The 22125-nt window shown below is 39.7% G+C and overlaps 1 protein-coding gene across 4 annotated transcripts in view; it reads right to left on the bottom strand.

Moving 5' to 3' along the window:
- VPS13B (vacuolar protein sorting 13 homolog B) overlaps positions 1-22125 on the bottom strand; it is an 883845-nt gene that overhangs the window by 71401 nt on the left and 790319 nt on the right. For all 4 annotated transcript variants that reach the window (XM_090040420.1, XM_090040419.1, XM_090040417.1 and 1 more), the window contains 2 exons: positions 7187-7368; positions 4763-5112 (listed from right to left, as the gene is read on the bottom strand). In XM_090040420.1, the coding sequence (XP_089896546.1) occupies positions 4763-5112; positions 7187-7368 (532 nt within the window). The remainder of the gene's footprint in view (positions 1-4762; positions 5113-7186; positions 7369-22125) is intronic.

The following is a 22125-nucleotide window of genomic DNA, read 5'->3' as shown; positions in this document are numbered from 1 at the left end:
AGCACAGACTTTGTGTCCAGCTAGTGAGGCATCAAGCTTGAGCAGGGAATCAAGAAACTGCTGCTACTTCTTCCTGCCTTCTCCCTTCCCCTTCTCACCCCCCACAGCTTCCTGGCTGCAATGTGGGGACAGCTGGAAGTTGCCCTGCCCCAGCTCAGTTCCCACTGGCTGGAAGTTGCAGCAGTGCTGTAGCTGGAGAGCTCAGGGCAGGAAGAAACAGCAGCAATGTGGGTGCAGCTTCCACTTGCCTAGCTCCAGCGTAGTTTCTTCATGCCCAGCAGCTCGTTCCTCCTACGTCTATATTCACAAGCTTCCTGAGTTCTTGGACAACAGCTTGGAGTCAATAAAGAGCAAGGAAGAGAGCCAAGTATGTGTGATCAGAGAGTTCCCCATGAAATACTACTGGTACCTGCTACAGTCACGTTATTATGAGAAACACTGTGGGTCAGATGTTCAAAGTTAGGTATGTGCCTAATTTACACTCACAATTATGCCCAATTACGCTCCTGAATGTGGGTTCATGGCTTTCACTGAATTTCAGTGGGAATTCAGTAGGAACTAGGGCTGCTGAATTTGGTCCCTACTGTGACTAAAATAATATAACTGAATATGAAAATTACTAGTTAGGTGCATTTGTATACAAAATTATTCAGCCCCTGAGAACAAATCAGGTGTGTAACCAGGCACCTAACACTTCATATCTGGCCCTTTGCTTCTCGTGAATTTCTCTGAATTATGCCGCACATTTTTCATGAAAATAAACAGAGCTTAATCAATAATGTAGTCAAAGTCCCACTTTCTGGAAGCAGTGAAACTTGCTACAGAGCCTTTGTATACATTGTATTCAGTAGCGGATTTGGGTAGGCTGACATTTGCAGTGCCACTTCAGAGTGCACAGTTTATTTTGGCATTCTCTAATGGTGGATCTATGACTTCTTATTGTCAAGCTGCCATACCCACATACCCATCCATATATCTACCACAAACATATATTTTCTTGTTACAGCTCTACGAAATGCTCTTCTTTAAAGGGCAGATTTAAAATCCAACCAACTCAGTATGTTGTTATAGTTAAATCTGGATAAGACCTTAGGGAATTTTATAAAACTTTTTTTCCCCTCAGGAAACATCCACTAGATTTTTCTGGTTAAATATGTAACCAGAGGACTAAAACAACAGCAACATAAGACATTTCAACTACAGTCTTCTTAATGGAGTGTTAAAATAGAGCTTAATTACCACAGAAAGTGACTTCATGTATTTTCTAAAGTGCAAAAAGATTACCTATAGCTTGAACTCCATTTAGATATCAAATGCTGGCAGTAGTTACAAGTCTTCAATGCTAGAATTGCTACCAGCATCTACTGGTTCTAACAGCAGTGCTTTTCAGGAATTTGATACAACGGGCATTGCAAGTGCTGTGCTAAACTGGATTCTGTTTGCATAACTTGGGGGACAGGATGCCAAGCAACGGCAAATGTACCTGAAGGGGAACTGCAGTGGCACAAAGCCCACGGCACATGTTGGGAGTGTTACAGGTGGCTACAGAGGCACCAGTGCTGAATAATGCCAGGCAGGGGTGGGTATGCCAAAGTTGGCTTGGCAATGTAGTAATTCGTCTACTTATTCATGTACTGATGGGATTGCTCCATATCCTATGCTGTAAATGAAAGGTGCTTTCCTTTAATAGGTCTTGGACTGTGTTTCCCTAATGTAAGTCCCTTGGAGTGTCAATAACTCCTGCACCAGCATAGAATTATTTAGCCCTGAAACTCCTGCTAGAGTATGACACTAGACATGAGTGATATCGGACAACAAATCAGACCAACCAATAAAATATCGACTGGTATAGAGTCAGGTCAGTTTTGGAGAATAACTCCCACCTTTTCTAGAACATTCCTGGACCTTTATTTTCCCTCTCGGAGGCCTGGAAAGCCTGCATATTCATAGGCTTTCCAATATTTTGTGTCAGGGAAAAAAAATGATGTACCGTAGGTCTCCAAGCTTTCCCTTGCCCCAGAGGATCATTCTCATTACCTAGAAGATCTTTCAGCTAACAGCTATTTCAAAGCATTCCCTGGTCTGGAAACAAATCAGAGGTGTAGGCCTGGTCACACCTATTATCTTTGTGCTTTGCAAGCCACTGTTCAATTGCGGAAAAATTTTGCAAATATTACTTTGTGTGGGTGTCTGAAGGAAAGACCTTCAGTAAGTTCACACATCCTTTCCCAAATGTTCCTCCAAGACACAGCAACACATCTTCATCATTGTTACAGTGAAGCTTAAGGGTAGGCTTACTACATGCACTGAAGTTATCATCTGGGAATTTAAATGGTAGCTATACACAAAGCCCTTCCAATCGTTGTGGTAGAGAGATAGGGTAACTGCTGTGATCAGCCTCACTGGAGACCTTTAGCTTGAGACCATTTCTTAATTAATAGAGGTTAACCTGCTAGTAACAAAGTACCACCTGGTCCTTGAGAGGAAAAAAGCTGTACTAGTTTCTGCATGGTTAAAAGGGGAGTTTTAATACAATCTGAGGGCTTTAAGAAAACATTTAAACAGAATGACCACAACAGAGCTGTTTGCATTTTTCGAAGAGTGTTCACTTAGTGCTTGTATTTGAGGAGCTGTTCTCTCTGCTGACCCTTCGTCTAAGGAATTCACGAAACGCTGATGTTTTGAAACAACTTGGAAAGGTTTAAATGCTCAAATCCAGGGAAAAATATCCATTCTCTGTTTCACCATACGCTCTATATGATATCACTTAACAATAGCCTCTTAAGTTTCCCTATACAGTAATTTGATAATTAAAACCATTTTTACTTTTAGTTTTGCATTCAGATGTGCATTAGATTATTACTGCTTGTATTTAAACATGCATTTCATGTTATAAAAAGATTACACAGCGAAGCACAACATCAGTAAGGGGCACTGTTTAAAAAAAGTGCTAATCCTCTCAGGTTTTTAGCATGTGACCTAGACGTGAAAAGCAAATTGTGTGCTTGGTGTTTTTTAGGCCTAATCTACTTTAAAAACTTTCATTATCATTAGAAAGAAGTCAATCCATATCTAGCAAACACAGACACTGACAGAGGGTTCTGTTAATCTTGAACTCTTGACCTAAAGGTGCAAGGCCAAATTGCTTCATGCTTCGTCTGTCTGCCCAGTGAGTACAAAATTACTTGTCTCGGATATTAATCCAGAAAAAAAATATGTGGAGAATTCAAATAACTTTTCCTGCTTATTAAATTCATGTTTCTGGTTGGCAGCATTTACACTGTGCTCCATGTGAACACCACACATCAAACAATATGTATCACTGGGATATTCATTTCTCCCCCTTGTGGAGGTAAAACCACATACATAACATCTTGGTAACAATTAATTTAATAAGCAGTTCTGAACCCACTTCTGTGTCAAATGTCCTCTAATTTCAAAGTAGTGCAAGTTTTTAATCTAGAGTACTCTGGGCTAGATACCCACCACATCAGAACATGGTGGCAAGTACCCTTGACATGAGAGGAAACGAGAAAATTACAGCAACAATTACAGAAGTATATCCTCCTGTGGCTCATGTTAACATTGCCAAATCCATGTATAAATCAGAACCAACTATTCATAGAATGTACCTGTCAGCAATATACTACGCGACATATGGCTCTACTTAATCAAATATACAATTCCATTTTTTCAACTCAGAATATTCCTTCAAGGCACTGTGTAGTCAGTCAGTCATTCACACTCTGATGTGGTTTAAAACATTTAAATATTTATGCACCATATTTTATTTATATGTATAACTATGTCTGAGAGACTTTTTTATCCTAAGAGGAAACTGACCTTTCTAAAGGCCGTTTTGCAGTAGTTGCCACACATGTCTTTAGATGGTTCTAAGTCAAGAATATTCTGGGTTTAAACAAGCTATCAAACTCTCTTACATTTTCTGTGTTTGTTTTTTATTAAATGCATTGTTCAAAATATGACAAAAACAGAAATTGGAGCTACAAAGATTTTTGTTCACATTGATATTTGAGCCAGCTGTAAAGATTTAAATCACACTAGCTCTTGTTTTACGAATGGCCTTTGCAACAAGAAAACCATGGAATGCCCCTAAAAAAAAGTTTTTTTTGATATAAAACAGATGTTTCATCTTTTTTCTTGGCTTGTTATTGTAGTGCCATGATAGGTAATTAATTCCCAGGCTCTGCATAGGTCTTCAGGCAGATAAAGAAAATGATTTGATTTTAGCTCTGTATTGGTGCAAGGGAATCACAGACCTTTGAGAAGTTACTGCAAAAGCTAGAGTCTCTGTGCTGGGACTGGTCTTGACCATTCATGTTGCATGTACACAATGCAGCATGAGACTAGTTCTGAATTTCAGTAAGGATAAAAGTAGTAGATGCTGGAAACAATACACTATACTACTTAAAAAGCTGTGGTCTTATGTATCACACATTGACTTTTATATTATTAAATATTTTATTTCAAAGATACCCTTGCAGTCAAATTCTGACTGCAATTATACCACTGTTTTATTTCATGGATGCCCCACAGTTAGCTTAGACTTACCCAAGTGTAACACATGTCCTCATAATTTTCAATGTCTTTGGGTTGATAGTCAATATCAAAAGGACTTATAATATAAAATAAATTTTTGCTAACTTGGCCTATTTTTTAACAGATTGTTAGTTTTCACTCGGATTTAAATTAATGAGAACAGCCAAAATGCAATGTCTTTCATGCCATTCTATTTGCCTACCTGCTGCCACGCTTGAAGTGCTGTACTTAGAGAATGAACTGCATACTGCCCAAAGTTTATGAATATGGGGTCCACCATCACCAAGCAGTCCAGCAATTTTTCTGGTGTTCTGCTAGAAACAGCAATCTGCCCCCAGATTTTGAAAGGTTTCACGACACTCTGCAGAGTTACGTTTCGGCACTCCAGAAGTTTACAGTCACCCTGAGTTGAGAACTGGATCTCCTGGAAGACGGATGCATCGCTCCACTGTCGAAGATAAGCATGTGGTTCTCTGAAGGAAACGATCATATATTCTAGTTCAGCAGGCACATTTCTATCGGAGATAAATGGTTGAAGAAACTGTGGTGGTGCTGTGAAATAAGAGGACAAATATAACTATAATCCAATAGCAATACTACATGAAAGCTGCAGGAATATATATATTTTCCATGTTTTTTTTCCATTGGAAAGAACTTTATACTTGAACAAAATGTGTAAAATACATGGGACACTAAGAGGCCTGAAACTTAAAATTATTGGTGATAGTACATAATGGATGCATTTACATGAGACACTAACTGCGCAGTAGCACATTACAGCACCAACAGTGGTAACATGCTACTGCACAGTATTATTAAGCTACTGCATGGTAGCATCACTAAAAAGGCATTCACTGGTGCTACTGCACAGCAACTCTGGTTACTGCGCATTTATTTAGTATGATTATACAAGTAGTAAATAAATGCACAGTAACCACTTCACAATAGTCTCTTGTGTAGATGCACCCAGTATTTATTAAACAAAAACATAACTCTTAACTTGTGCGTGGCAGATAAAATGTACATAAAAATCCAGCGCTGCATGGAATACAGTCAGCCAGACTGCTTTCTTGCATAGGACAGAATAAAGAATTGGGCCTTATACTGTAAGTCATTTGAAGTGGGGACCACAGTTCCATAACCTTGTGTGCATGTATGTGTGCAAGTGTGCATGCACTCATATTTATGGCAGCTTACACATACCAGTAATGCTGACAATGTTGTACTTGTTGAACTGCAGTTCTGTGGACTAGAAAGCTTCATAATGAAAATTCTACCCTTGCTCTGATTAGCAGAGCATTCAAAACCACAAACTTACCCTCCCTTTCATAAGCAACATAATGTAATCACTCAGAAACTTAAACCAAAACAAAGTCCAGAAACAAGATTGAGAAACACATATAATGGATTTCATGTTGTGCACTAAAGCCTCTATCCATCTTGTGGAGCGCTGAGCACCGTGGCCTGCATTTAGGAAAGCACGTAAACACTTGTGTAATATTAAGCACTGGAGTAGCCCCATAGATGTTGTTATTTATGTTCCAGGACAACTCATGTGCTTAAAATTAGCATATATTCAAGAACTTTGCTGAATGGGAGCCAAAAATGTTGAGCACCTTCCAGGATTAAGCTCTTATCTTTCAAAAGCATAATGGATTCATTAAGTTTTCTGCTCCGTGTGGATAGTACCTAGCACAAGAGAACCCCAACACTTAGGGCCCATAGGTGTGATAATAAAAATAACAGCATTAGCAGCATCAATCAATTCAATTCTTGTTGAAAAGTGAAATAGCTGTATTTGATTTTAATTTAATTTTTGCTTTTTGCATTGTGTAATTTGACAGCTCCTGCAGAACCAGAGTACAATTGCTAGAAACTTAAGTCCTGGTTAGGTCTTGCTGATGTAGAAGAAATTATTTACTAGATTCTAAGCACTGAAATTATTTTACAAGATGCCAGTAAAATTGGATAAGTGGTATATTTTAAGGTTTGCAAGAAACAAAGAACTATTTATGAAGAAAGCTGTCCCACTCAAAGTTATCCAAGATATTTGCTCATCTTCCACGGAAAGCATTCCTGGCATTCAAAATCAGACAATCATCTAAAGATCTCTTGGAATATATTTGCTATTAATGCAATGACAGAGAGCACTGAATAAAAACATATGTAGTTCAAAAAGTAATCATAATTAGAATAACGTTTAAATCTGTATTTCTCATAACTTTTTCAAGAGGTTGAAAAATCTATCATTTCAACAGTCCTGTAAACAGGGGAAAATTTAGAAGGTTGAACTGATGCTGTAAGATGGTTTGAAAATGAAGTGGCACCTGCTAGCACTAATCAGCGCTCAGAAATCTGGACTGCTTCTACAGTTACTTATTCCCAAGTGAAGAAAGGAAGCTGACCAGCCAGCCACACTGCTTTTGGTATGCATGCTATCAATCCACAGAGCAGAAGTCATCAATTTGACACTGAAATCATTACCACTGGTCAGTCTTAGAAGTAGTTTATTTGAATGATAGCTGTTTGAACAAGGAAACTAATACTACAAAAGGCAAACTGATATGATTAAAACAAGTAAATCATAATTATATCATTTTATTATTATGAGTAATGAGGTACCTACCTGTGCCCAATTGATCAAGATGATGGCAGAGATGGAGTTCCAAATGAGCAAACTGGATCAAAACACTAAGTGAAGGCACAAACCAAGGAGTAAAACAGGAGTCCACCCGGGTACAGGCTGCTAATGCTGTAGGAGTTACAAGCTGATCACACGCACTTTGTGAGCCAGATTCACTTTCTGAGCTGTAGGAAATAAATAATAAAGTACTAGTTCAGTAATTTCTACTTTTTATCATTATAACAGAATTTGACGGTTTGCTATTCTAGTTTTCTGACATGGCTAAAATCATTGTTTTAATTTATGGTTAATTTAAAGTTGGTGTAATATATATTTTTTCAAGGAGAACTGGGCAGCAAGATTTCAGTCAAACAATTTTGATGTTACAATAGACCAAATTCATTTTACTCCCTGAAACATGAATCACAAAAATAGGCAAATTATGCTTACAGAAATTAACAACAAAATATGACAGCTATGTTTAACTGCTTGTTAAACTACGTACCACGTTAACTAAGTGAGTTGCCTTCATTTTTGTCCTTTTTCATTTTCAAGACATTACTTAAAAAAAAGCCTTTGACAAATCTCTGTACTATTATAAGTTCAGCACAGAGCCCTGTGACACCTATTATGACACAATAACTGTACCATTTAAAATGCCATCTCATTGGATTTTCTCTTGCTAGCAGCAATTCCTGACACCATGATTATTTCCAAGAATTATCTTGCACTCTCCTGAGAACAGCTAACACCACATCATGATCATTTAGGTTGCTAAGACACTATACAAGTATAAATAAACTTTCTAATTTAAGCCAAGTCTATCATTAATACTACTTGTTCCTATTCTCTTAGCTATTTAGTACTTACAGTTTGGGGGTTAAAAATCCTAGCTTTCGTTGGAGACCAAAAGCTCTGAGTTTCTGTCCACAGTTAAATCCTGGTTTTGTTTCGAGCTTTAACTATACCTTCAATAATTCATGTTAGTCAGAATTTAGAAAATAATCAAGATATAAAAATTGCGACCAAAATCTGGACTGTAAATTCCAAAAATGTAACCAATATGTTGTGTATAGAGCCACACTTTCAAGCTTTCCAGGTATGAATCTGCAAAGCTGTGAACGTATGTGTGCCCAGAGGTTTCAGGTGCAGGCATCTGTGCTTATGCTTTAAATGCAAATATTTGTGTGCACACACAAGCTTAAATATCATCCCATCTCATAGCAAATAACTACCATGACATTTTCTTAAGGAATTTAACGCCAACTATGGACTTCTGGACATGATGAATTCTGGGATTCTTGAACACGTTAGATAAACATGCTTGTGCCACACATTTAATAAAGGTTAACTCAAGACATGTTAATTAGCAACAGAACAAGACAGAATATAACACATAGGGAGGGCAAAGGAAGAGAGGAAGAGCTCCTATTTGATTTACGGTGGATTCCCTATGCTTTCTTTCCCTAATATTTAGGAAATGTTAAGTGTCACAGACTCATTCACTATTGCAGTTGTCAGTGTTAAAAACACTGTCTGCAGTACAGCTGATTCCTACCATGCCAACTGGCATTTTTGGAAATAAATAACTCTTTAAGTGGTTTAGTGCAATGGAGTCAGGACATCAAGGGTTTTTTTTGGCTCTGTTACTTTCAATATATGCCTTAGTTTTCACCTCTGTAAAATGGGGACACCGATGCTTCTTTGTCAAGTGATGCAACATAAAAATGTAGAAAGCATTACGCAAAAGCTAGTTACTACTACAGTAGACTAAAAGAGAGAAGTGAAGTGAAGGCTTAGGAGTCCATTCAGGTTAAATGCCCAAAGTTTAAATGCTGATCTGTAATTTCAGAAGAACTGGCAATATTGTAAGAATGTGGTGTCTTGTGATCTTTTGGCATATATGGTTCTAGTTAAAAAGATGCATAAAAATAAAAAAAAAGAAAGGGGAGAGAAAAGAATGAAAAAGTTCAGAACCTTAAAAATGATGTAATTTGAATATTTCTTAATTTATGACCCTCTCTGTATATATAAATTTAAGTGCTACTACTACTGCTACTATACTAACCAAACCAACTCATTTATCTATGTTCTTGGTAACCACCAAGAGGCATTCTCTCCAAAGTAACTATCCATTGTGGTAAAAAGCAGAGCAATGTAGTCTGAAGCCTTTAAAGAGTGCCTCAAAGTTTCTCTGAAAGCAAACCGTTTTCTTTTTAGGAAACCATCCTACTAATGACTCATAGTTTTTCTTTCCTCATTTATTATTACAAGGGTATTTAAAAAAGAGCAAAATTCATATAACTCACCTTCTTATTTATTATTTTATATGATGCCTACTGTTCTACGGTCTTTGTTTGCCACCCCTGATCATAATAATAATTGCAAGGCAACATGACATGTTTGATGTAGGAGGACATGTGCTGGAAGCTTCACACCAGGGAAGTAATTTAAGTAATTTATCCATACTTTTCTCTGATCTCCTTGCCCTTCAAAGAATAGACCAGGTGGGGTAATAGTATGGAAGTCAAAATTTCAGGAGTAAAGCATTTTTAAAGGTTCCAATCATGTAGAATCACTTTAACATGAAAAAAGACCACCAGATCAGCAAACGAACAGAACAAACTGCTCAAACCAACACCACAACTTACAAAGTAATGGAATTCACTCTTACAAGCTAGGGAAAAAACCCGTATTTACTTGAATTCAAGACACGGTTTCCCTAATCAGCATGGGTAAAAAAAGCCTTATCTTATGTTTGAGTATTGGCCTAGGGCAGGTGGTGGCTCAGCATCTCCTGAGCCAGGATGGTTGTTTGGCAGGAGAAGGGGGGTCACAGGGTAAGCATGGGGGAGGTTAGGGGTGGGGTGGGAGAACAGGGGAGACCTGCATGCCCGGTTCAGGGGGAGCGCAGAGGAGACTGCACTGCCTGTAGACCCCCCTTGTCCCCAGCATGCCAAGTCTTAGATTTGAGTACTGGTCTGGAGTAGGCTACCACCAGTTCTCCCTGGCAAGACTGGGCTGAGGCCGAGCTGGGGCCACAACTGGTGCTGACTGACCCAGAGGCATAGGGGCACAGGGCAGGGGGGAGGCAGCAAGGGGAGCAGCTCAGGGGCAAGGAGGGAGGAAGGGAGGGCCGGCAAAGAGGACAAGGGCAAAGGGCCAAGGGGTGGGGGTATGGCCTCCTGCAGCTGCTTTCCCAGCCACAGGAATGGGGGGAATTAATTTAAAATGACCTTCTACTAATTAGAATGCATTTATAATTTCCGTGTATAGAATCTAATTACTGAGGGGTTGTCTTATATTTGAAGCATCTTGGATTTGGGTAAATACAGTAGTATGCTAGAGCAGAAGAGTGAGTTTTTTTCTGTACAGCAGGATGAGCACAAAATGACTGTTTGCAGTGCCTGGGAACCCTCTGGAGGGACACACCTGGGTAAGAGGCAGGCTTGAGGGGTCTAATCCTGCCTGAGAATACTTGCGGCATGCTAGACCAGGCCCAGAGCCTGCAGAGCCCCTGCCTCAGGTGCCCATGCTTTCTCACCTTAAACAAAAAGCTGTGGGCCACAATAAAGTGGCCCAGTCTATTACTACCTTTGGTTCAGCCACACATTTGAGCATTTGTGGCATGACAGAAGGCATGGGCATCTATTTGCTTTCACTTTGTGATGTGATACAAATTTTTACAGCAGCATAAATGTGATGTCTGTTTCCACCCTAAGTCATTGAGCAAGGAGGCACTAACAGCTAGCCAATAGGAAATGCCAGGTTCAAGGCTGTGTCTGAACTCCTCCACTAAGCTTAGATATCAGGCTCAGGGCTGCCAAGAAGCTGCTTCCATTCTGTCAGGCTGCAGACTGCTCAGAGAGGAGACAACTATGTGCACCAAGATACCTTTACTTCCAGCAGCATGGAGTTCACTCTTAAACAACAATGGCAGGATGCCAGCGCCCACCTTTGGCCCAATAATTAGTGGGAAGAGCACTTGCCCAAGAAGTCAGGGATGTGGGTTCTAGGTGCACTCTAAGGGAATTCAAAACTACATCACCCACTTCCGAGGAGAGTGTCCTAACACTCTAGTTAGATAGGCAGGCATTCAAATGGTAAAATGGTAACCAAGCAAGAGGGAGTAAGTGAGTCTCTAGCCTCATGGATATAGCACTCTCTTGGGTTCTGGCCCCTGCTACCAGGATTATTTTGACCTATGGCTAATGTAAAATGCACATGCAGTCTTGGCAGCATAAACAAGAACCTGGGACTCCTCGTTCCCAGGGACATAGGCAACTGGTAGGGGAGTGGGACACGTGACCCCCTGACAGGGCTATCCCCACTGCTGACGGCATCTGTGGGTGCTCGCCAGCTCCATCCCTGTCACCGCCAGCGTGTCCGTGGGTGCTTGCTAGCTCTGTCCCTGCCGCTGCCACTGGCACCTGCGGGTGCTCCCCAGCTCCGTTCCCACCACAGCTGCCAGCTTCTGCAGGTGCCCCCCCAGACTCAGGGGGCACCAGTCACCTATGACCAGGGATGTGCCCTCTTTACTGGGTCTCATTGTCACAGTGACTCTTGGTGGCTTCCAGGGCTTTTATATATTTAATATGCAATAGTTTATGGTTAAAGAATAATAGTTAATCATGTCTTATGTGTAACGTGTCCCAGGGGACTAAGTAGTGCAATAATGTCACTATGTACTAACAGTGGCAATAGGGGCCAAAAACCTGGGACTTTGTCTTCTCAGGTGGGTAGTATAAACCTTTGGCCACAGAGTCATGTCCTTAGTGCAAGTTATTCATCTGTCTCCATGAACGTTGTACTCTTGGCTACCTAGTGTCCTGCTTCAACAGAAAAGGGGTAAGGGATACAGCTGTATTTTGTATTGAGCTGCATGCAAGTTCCCAGAATGCAAGAGTCATTAAGTGTACATTGACCTCACCTAAGGAATTGGGTAGAGCAAGAGAGGATAGGTGAGAAAGACAGGTCTAGCTTCAGGCTGCTGTGCTCAGGTTCTTTTCAGGTCAAAATGGAGGCATCTAATGAATCTAGTTGCTTAAGAGCTTTTTAATTATTGAATATGGCCAATTTGGATCACTCTTTCTAGCTTATGCTTGAATACTCCTTGAAGCCTGTTTAGGTGCCCAGGGGTTGATTTAGATATTGTGCATAATACTATGAGTAGGAAGATCCATTAAACTCTTTTCGAGAAGTCATGTTCAGGATCACTGTTCCCACTTTTGTATAAAACAACAATGAAGCAACCACCATTAAAGAAAAATCAGTCTTTGCAGGCTGTGATGATGGGGATACTGCAATATCGTACTACCTTGGCCCCTGGCACACGTAACCCTAAGAGTGTTTTGTTCCCAGCATGCAAGAGACATTAAGTGTACATTGACCTCACCTACGGAATTGGGCAGAGCAAGAGAGGATAGGTGAGAAAGACAGGTCTGGATTGCTTCTGAACAGGCCCCTAGCTTCACGCTGCTGTGCTCAGGTTCTTTTCAGATCAAAATGGAGGCACCTAATGAATCTAGGTGCTTAAGAGTTTTTTCAGTTATTGAATATGGCCAATTTGGATCACTCTTTCTAGCTTATACCTGAATACTCCTTCAAAGCATATCTAAGTGTAACGTCTGCACATACCCTTTACGAACAGAATTCAAAGGGACTGTATGCCATTCAATCTAGAAGTCTGCCTTCTTAGAAAAGCATTTAACTAAAGATTCCTAAAAGTTACCAATTCTAAACTTCACCCATAAGTACAAGGCACAAAACTAGAAATATCAGCAACACTCAGCCACAGATAAAAGCACAGGAAACAAGGTTAGTGACAATGTACCAGAAAAGTACTGTAATCGTTTAATATAGGCTCAGTTAATCTTAAGGAGAGGGCAATGCCCCATGCCACAGAGGAAGACAATCCTTGTCAATCTGAATATGGGGAAAATGACTTCCTAACCCCAAATTTGAGGATTTAGCATGACTCTGAATGAAAGAGCAACTCCATTTAGGCAAGAATCTCTGAGTTTTACAAGTACCATAAAGAGCATCATGAACACCCCAACTGAAAATCCTTAAGTCTTAGCTGTGGGTAGTGGTCAATGTCCAATGCCTTGTTGTTTCCCCTTCTCCCTTCCACTACTCCATACCATGGCATTCATAAGAGGAAAACAATTCTTTCTGCAGGAGATCAGCAAAAGCCCTGAAATATCAGATTACCAGAGACCTACTACACTGTAAGAAAATTACCTCTACACCCCAAAATGGAGATTGCAAATACTTAATTACTGATTTAAGAAAACTTTATTCTATCAAATTTTCCCTTCCATAAACTTGTCAGGTTGATTCTAACACAATTCAGGCTCATTAATCCAATACTTTGCTTGCAAGACCATTCCAAAAATTCACTCTTCTAATGGTTAAATTTTTAAAAATATTTTCCAATCTAAATTTGTTCATAACCTATTTATTTGATTTTTATGACACTCTTGATTTTTAGCCTAAAAAGCTCTTTTCTCTCCCTAATCTTTACCCCACTAATATATTTATAAAAAAATAATCATACCTGTGTAGCAAACTTGTTAAGCCAAACAAGTCAAAATTCTCTGACTTTCAAGACTCCCATACTTTTCTTGTACCTTGTGTGAAGCACAGAAATCAACTGCATGTAATAAGAATTCGAGACCTGCACTTTGTATCCTTCATGCTATTTTCTACTACGTCAGATACAATTAGATAATAAAACAGTTATCTGATAACTCAAAAACATTGATTTATTCAATGGAGTCCAGATAAAGTAAAAATATTAAGAATAAGGAAAGAGATAAATAATCCTCTGATTGTGAAATCATTAAAATTTGGTCATTAAATAATTGTGGTATTGCAAAAATATAAATCATAGGTCACATTTTCCAACATGCTCCAGGAATATGAAGATAGCAGAAAGTGACTGCAAATTATTAATTGAGGTAAAAGGCACAGTGAACTCCTATGCCTCGGAGCAGGCATGATGCACCGAGTGGGTGTTTTAAAAAGTGAAGAATGGAAGTAGAAAGAATATCACTATAAGGAGAACTGATTCTGATATTACTGAATGAACCTTTCACCCTTTCTCTCCAAATCCCAAGACTGCCAGAATTCTGAAAGTTGATCATTTAAAAAATATGCTGTTACAATATATTCAGATATGATAATTTCATATCATACAAATTCAGAGCTGCTCTGGCTAAATACATGGCAAAATGGAATGACCTGTATTATTCCTACTGTTTCAACAGTGTAATTCTTTAAAGCAAAAAGGTTGTGACAAACCATGACATGAGAAAATATCCACTCAGAAAAGGAAAAGACCCCTTAACTCATTTAAATTATGACTCTAACTACTGGGTCATACTAGTCCAGGATTATTAAAGGTTTTAACCTGGGTCATTACAGATCAAAATCCACTGAATCTAACTACTCTGAATGAAAACCAAAACCTTTAGCTAGAAACATGATCATAATTTTCCACAAGAACGCTTAAAAAGTAAACATTTAAGCATTATTAAAATATGCTTGTATTTCTTTATGGTATCTTAGATTTGAAGATGTTTCTGCCAAGGCATTTTTGATGTTCTGTGAATATAAATATACTATATTAATAGTTACAGAAGTACTTATTATTTAGAGCATAAAATATGTGCAACTACATTAGAAACAAAAACATGACTGGAATGATTAGAAATTGATGGAGCTTCTACCCTCAGGCTTCTTTTCTTTGCTTCATTTCAGAATGTTACTTTGAAGAAATGATCATTAAACTTTTCTGCATATGCCATATGAAGGGTAAAATAATTCCGATTCTGATCCCTCTTATTTTGGGGCTGCCTCTAAGGTACCACTGTCCATAATGCCACACCAGACTGTATGATTTCTGGTGAGCCTTTTTTAACTGAAGACTTTATGGGCCACAAAAATCATTTCATTCAGGACTCTAGACCATACCTAAACACCAAAGGACCTTACAAGTTCAATGAGTATTATTCATATGCTAGGCTAGCTTGCCCCATTTCCTGTATTTTGAATCACTTTAATCAAGCTTGTGACTCGCATGCATATTGGACAATAATACCTTGGGCTATCACTACAGTTCATCGTGACCAACATCACTGCAGCCCATCATGTACTACTTGGTATGTCAGCTGAATCTATACCTTTCCACTAACTCTGGAGTTCTCCTGTCACCAAGTAATATGAGCCATATAAGTTTCATATTTTATTATTGATGTTAGGAATCAGTAATAAAGTTCTTAAAACACAAGGGACTAGCCATCAAGTACTAGTTATTAGCATATCAGAGAGGTTACAACAAAAACCTGCTGAGCTTAAAAAAAGGTATTGTTACTGAGCACCAGCTGTCTGCACATGGCAGCAATGTGGGGGTCTGACCCATAATATAAGATCAAACAAAGGAAATAAACTCCAATCAGATTAAGGACTGCTTAAGGCCTTCTATTATTTATGCTTGAACATTAATAGGAATTTTAAAAATTAACTAATCAATCATATATTTCCCCAGGACTTTAAAAATGTCAAGTTGTCATAGATCCACAAAGCAAGGTAGCTTAGAACCTTCACCCAGGCAGAGTAGCCAATTTTCCCCTCTTTTTTTTGCAAATAAAACCGCCTCTGCCTAGAGCCCTTTGCTCCAGACCTGGGCCCTGGATTTCTCCACTACTGTATCTCATCTTGGATTTTTCACTAAACCCAAAAAAACTTGAACATGTATCAGATATTTTTAGTGCTTTGGGAACTGTGCAGCCAGTGGATATTAGCAGTGATAGAACAGCCTTTTCCAAAACAAGGCCTCTTTCATCACTCCAGTAGTCAGTAGCGTGCCCAAGGCAGGGCGATCAGGGCAGCAGCTGTGGGTGATGATTTTGGGGAGTGGGGACATACAAATAACAGCTGCTGTTGGCTAGGTGCATTGCCAGCCCTGGCACCCAGGAGTTGCTGCTGCCCAGGTCCCAAGCTGCCTGGTTCCATCTCTGCCTCCATCATTTAACATTCGGAAGATCATTAGATCAGAGTGGAAAAAACAAAGCTTGCATGTATGTCTGTGCTGGTAGCAATATATTCTTCTCTGGGATTTAATGAAAGACAGAACCACAGGTTCAGCAATGCCTACTGTTACCAACTTATTTCTTCTCCCTCCTTCCTAATGTTTCACAATATCTGCAGTTCCATAATATCTGCAGTCACCTTCTGAAAGGGTTCCTATTTCTGGTGAGAGCTGCAATTTTTTCAATACTTGTGAACTGCTTCAAAATCTCCAAGCAATCACAATTCAGAAATAATCATTGCTTCATGCATCAGATCCTGTTAGGTTTTGAGAAAGGGACATTGTGTACCGGGCACAACAGGTTCATGTGGTATCTCTGGAGAACAACCATCTGCCTTCTGATCCCCTAGGTTCAATTCTCTAAGGATCCCACTATAAAGGGCTCCTGTCTCTCATGTGTATATTTCTCTGTAGCTGATCTTAAGTGGGTTTGCAGTGTTGAGCTGGCTACAGAGCTCAATTTTCCTAAAAAGAGAATAGCCTGAAGTCCTGTTGAAAATTCTGCCAGAGACAGATATTGTTCGTCATCTGAACAATATGAAATTGGAGTTGCAATATGTCTCCACTATGTCTCAGTTTCCCCACTTCTGGATAGCATCTGAGGGAAGCCAGAGGCAGTATTTTGCTAGGCTCATGCTTGTTGGATTATTACCCTGCATCAGGACTAGGAGGAAGGGGGTACTCTTTGACTCCAGGTAAGGACCTATGTGCCAAATCATTTCCCATCACCATCTCCATCCCTCTTACTGATTATACACCTTAAGCTTTCTGTGCCTTCCTTAGGGTATTTATCAAGTACATCTTTGTTACAGACCTTGGATCCAAACATCCTCCTCCAGGGCAAGTACTCATAAGGTACAAACTTATTCAGATCAACTACATCAAGGCAGTCAGAGTTACTTACCACTCATATCCCACAATCCCTAGACCTACCTTCCAACTGCATCATCTCTAGTGGCAAGCCTTTTTCTTTCCTCTCCACATCTGTTTTGACCTATTTAATGGGCTTGAAGGCTGAGCTCAGCAGAGTGCATGTTGTGTCTCTTAGCTTAGTTATCTGAAAGGCCCCCTTCCTTCTGGCATCTGTTATACTTTTCACATCAAGCACTTCATCAACTATTTATTCCCTCCATTTGGTTTTCCACTAAGACCAGGCAGAGATCTTCATTTTCTACCTGGAGAATCACCATTCTCACAGTAGAAATCAAAACTGTATAGATGTTCGGGCTTGTTCTCCAGGTGCAAAAATGGCCACTTCAGAAGAAAAATAACCTGGTAAAAAACAGAGTTAAATCACTTCTGGGAGAGTTTCCCTTGGGAGACTGAAAGTTTATACAGTTTCCCTCATCTTAACTCTGCCTGGGGCCAGGCTCCTCCTGGGGAAAAGCTCCCTGTCTTTCTAAGACGGGTCACTCCGGTCTTGAGAAGGTGTTCAGAAACAGCTGCTCCACCTGTCCCATAGATTGAGACGTGAAGGAAGCAGCAGCCAGGAAAACGTCCCCCTCCTGCCAATCAGTTAACTGGCAGGATGTGGGGAAGGGAAGGGGGGGCATTCTCCCAGGGCAGGGACCTTCCTGGCTTTCTATTGCAGCTGCCACTGTCAATGGCCACTTGACAACCTATCCCCTTCCCAGGCAGAGGAGAAAGCAGGTTGTCAATTAATGGGCTCTCCTAAGGATGAAGCTGTTTCAGGGAATAGTCTTCTAGCACCCCCTGATTTGAGAGCTTACTTGTGCAGCTCTCTAGCCACGGGGATGGAGAAACATATGTCCAGCTCCTGAGCTATTTTTCTACCAGACAAAAGTAATTCTTGTAGAAATTAATATCTGTATGAAGGAAAAGTAACCATTTACAGCCCCTGAACAAACACCCAGGGAACTAAGTATCAGGCAGCTGCCCACTTATATTTGCAGACAGTACATTTATTTGGTCTCTGGGATCCTGAGTTAAATATAATTTCTAGTTTAGGTTTTCCATAATCCTACCTCTCTACTTGACTATTTTCCCCTGACTTTAGTCAGTTACTTTTCTCCTCAGAACTGAGCTGATCCCTCTAAATTCATCTACCCCGATAAGGTGTCCCATGTAAATTCTTAGGTTTCTAGTCTTCTATCCATATTTTAAGTGCACACCTCATGAAAGTATTCTAAATCTACTAGGACATAAAAAACACTCAGGGGATTGCCTTTTATATATCTGCCCTCCTTTGCAACCTTCATGTACACAACCCCCCAATTCTTTTGCATGCTCCGAGGCTTTTTCCTGTAAACTTTGGATGTCAGTTCAAATGTTACTAAGGCAGTAATGTTTTTCTTAATTGTCTATCATTCCTTAAATCAGTTTCATCCATTCCATTATATGCCTCTATAGCTTCAGGCCTGTTAAGGGAATGAATCAGTGGAAGGGCCTGATTGAGATCACAAGCTCTCTCAAAAGTTATAAGGTGAGCTAGGGCATCAATATCCTCTTCTACTAATTAACCTCCCCATTTATGGTCCACATATTGTGCGACTCTCCTTGCTTACTGATCTTTAGGGCTTCTTGCTCCACAGGTTCTTGATTTCCAGCTAATGCACTCTTTTGCCCTGATCAGGCAGCTCCAGCTTATGTTCTTTCACTTGAATTCTTTGTGCTTTTAGCAGCAATGGCTGGCATCTATTTTTTGAGCTGGTCTCTGGACCACTGTCTTCTACTGCTCTTGCTGCACAGGACTCTGCAGTGGTGCTCCTTGGCCTTTCCTGGAACTTCTGCGTTATCTAGAACTCCTTCTTCTCTGACTAATACCAGCAAACTTAACTGCTTACCAGCAACCGTATGTAGGTCAGGACCCTGCCTCTTGACTTAATCATACTTAAGGGGCGATCATTTGTCTTTTAAAAGTTTAGTCCCCCACCCCAGCATAGGCTTATAATTGGTCTCTTAGGGAATTGATATTAAGCCATTTTCCTTGTCCATCTTTGCCTCCTTTTCCTAAAAAACACATAGATCAATTTCCCCTTGGTGTTTCCTCAGACTAAATGGTCACTTTTTGCAAAATAATTCTACTGTAGGCAGTATCCCAGTCTTGCCACCAGCCACTATGGCTCTATCGCTTTTTTGCTCAGCTCTAGGTCTCTACTTTCTAAGGGGGAGACTTGTGGCTCCACTGCTCCAAATCTGGACCTAGGCTTCAGCACCACTCTTTCCTCCCTGAGTTTCTTTCCTCAAGTCCAAAAGACTTTGATCTTGTGTAGGTTTTTGGCTCTTTGGAGTGGATGACTGCAGCAATCTAAGAGTCTTTTCAAAACAAGACTGCTTTTATCACTCAGCCAGAAAATGGTGGGAAAATGGTGTTTAGGGTTCCTAGGTTAGCATAAAGAGCAAGGTTTATACACATCCAGTATCAACCTGTCTGACCCTAAGCATCCAGGATTCGATCTCTTTTCCTTATTACCTTCCTGACATCTTAGTTCTTTGTTTTCATAAGTTTTTTCTCTCTCAGCTGACAGCTTTTAAAGTTAATTTCATTGCTGTATCACTGAGGTAACTCTATTCGTACGTTACAATGCAGAGTGGGTGAACTGAGTCATATAGGCCCTTTATAAAAATAAAACACAAATTCCTCACATCCTATATAATGGCCATGTAAATACTAAGCAAATATAGTCACACAAATGTAATTTTTGGTATTTATTTTCTTTTTCCTATTTCCTTTTTGATCATACAGATTAGACTAGAATAAACAGACATGCAGGAATACGTCCTCTCAGTTTTTGCCCCCATCAGTTCTGATGTTTAGTAGAGAAGGCTGCTTTAGCACTTTCAAATATTATTTAGTCTAAATGTAGCTCTAAGACAGGGGTAGGCAATTATTTTGGGCGGAGGGCCGCTTACTGAGTTTTGGCAAGCCATTGAGAGCCGCATGATAGGCAGCCAGGGGCAGATAAATATTAATTGTCTAAATTTTTTAGTGGCCCCACAGGCTGGATAGAACGGCCTGGCGAGCTGCATCTGACCCGCAGGTCGCATTTTGCCCACCCCGCTCTAAGAGAATGTTGTAAACAGGTATACCATGTGCACTACCTCTAAAAATGGATGTAACTACTGCAGGGTGATATGTAGTGCACCCCAATAAGCTTGCTTTGTCCCATTTTTGGAGACTATGTGCGTGGAGTGTGGGCAGTGTGCCTTGCTCTCCCTGGTACAGTAAAAGGCTGTATCAGAAGACATCCTCTATTCCAGTTATTCATTTTGTATCACACTTTTTCTCCATATTGCCTCAGCTAAAGCTTGGGAATCTAAACTGGTTTCATTTACACAGTCTTTTATAGAGTCTTAAGCACGGCTACTGAATCTAGTTCTCCTAGTGTGACAGGACCTTGCGTTAAATTTGAAGTTATTGTGCTATTCCATAAGGAGGCTAATTTTATTTATTGTATGCACATAAATTTATGGAAAGTGGCTGGTAAATGAAGTTTCATTTCACCATATCACTTAAGTTTTCTACAGGTCTGTTTATTTAATACAGTGGCTCTCAACCCCTGTCATACTGTGACCCTATGTTACAGCATTAAAGTTGTTGGTTTGCTATCCAAAGGTAGCTATAAAAGAAAGGGAAGTGTTCATCATTCCACACTGGGACTATTTGAGACCTTCTATTGGGTGTTCCAAGTCCCAAATTAAAAACCTATGGTATAATATATTTTACGTATATTAATTTACATTATGATACAAAATATGGTTCTGATGCTAATCACAGTCCTCCATTTTAAACTGACTTACTCTTTTAGTTTTAAAGTTATTTGTACTTCATTTAAACTCTACCGTCACTTCTAATCGCTGTTGCTTACAAACCTTTCTACTAGAACTCCCTGTGTGAAATATCAGGTACAATGATAAATCCCATCTGAGTAGAAAACAATAGCTATGACTGCAATGTCAAATGCTTTGATGAAAAAAAATCTACTGAATTTCACTAGCTTCATTTCTAATTCCCACAGAGTTCACATTTCTATGGTGCTAAGCTGACCACTAAGGTAATTTTGTGAAGGTTCCACATTCAGAGGAATTAACCTTGTCTAAAACACTTAACTTCTCAATGATGAAAATGCATTCCTTCACAATTAACATCAAGAAATCATTTCTAACCTGATACTATTAATGGAAACCAGATGTTTAATTTTTTTTATTGATTTTGTTATCCATCTTCTTATTTCCTGACTCCTCCTGAATTCTTGCACACACACATGCACAGGATTACACAGCACATGACTACACACAGATGCATAGACATAGAGCAATAACAACTAGCAAACGTGCTTGGATAAAATAGGTAGTCTCCTGATCCATGTGATGCAACTATTGATAACAGCATGAAGGAATCTGGCACTATTCTGCAACATTTGCTTGTGAATTTCAGATGAATTAAAAACCCCTCTAACAGTTTCTTCTCACTGCCTGTTATTCATAAGCTCATGGTTTTTGTGTTTTTTTGCAGGGTTAACTACTCACAAAGCTGTTTACAATGAACTCAATGAAAACTTTAATAATTTCATATAATTTGAAAACCCTAATGATGTTTGCATTGCAAGTACTGTGAATACTATGTACTGATCATCATGAAATAGTATGAATATGATTAATGTAATTATTTAAGCATGCACATACAACTTAATTGTGCCTTTCAGGCACTAGCTTGCAGTGAGGTTATTACAAAAGTGGAGAACCTAGACAGTAGCTATGCAATGCATGGGAAAATAATGTCTGCTACTACACAATAGATAGTGGCACATCCTCCCCTCCTTCTTGGCTACCCAGCTGAGCTACCTGGTGCAGGTGGGTAGTGTTGGGCCACAGCCTGGCTGCCTCT

The sequence above is a fragment of the Crocodylus siamensis genome, chromosome 3 (assembly GCF_052110815.1).
Source record: "Crocodylus siamensis isolate JL-2025a chromosome 3, ASM5211081v1, whole genome shotgun sequence".
NCBI classification, from domain to species: domain Eukaryota; kingdom Metazoa; phylum Chordata; order Crocodylia; family Crocodylidae; genus Crocodylus; species Crocodylus siamensis.
Note: the sequence above shows the minus strand (reverse complement) of the source record. Positions and strands in the feature narration are given on the sequence as shown.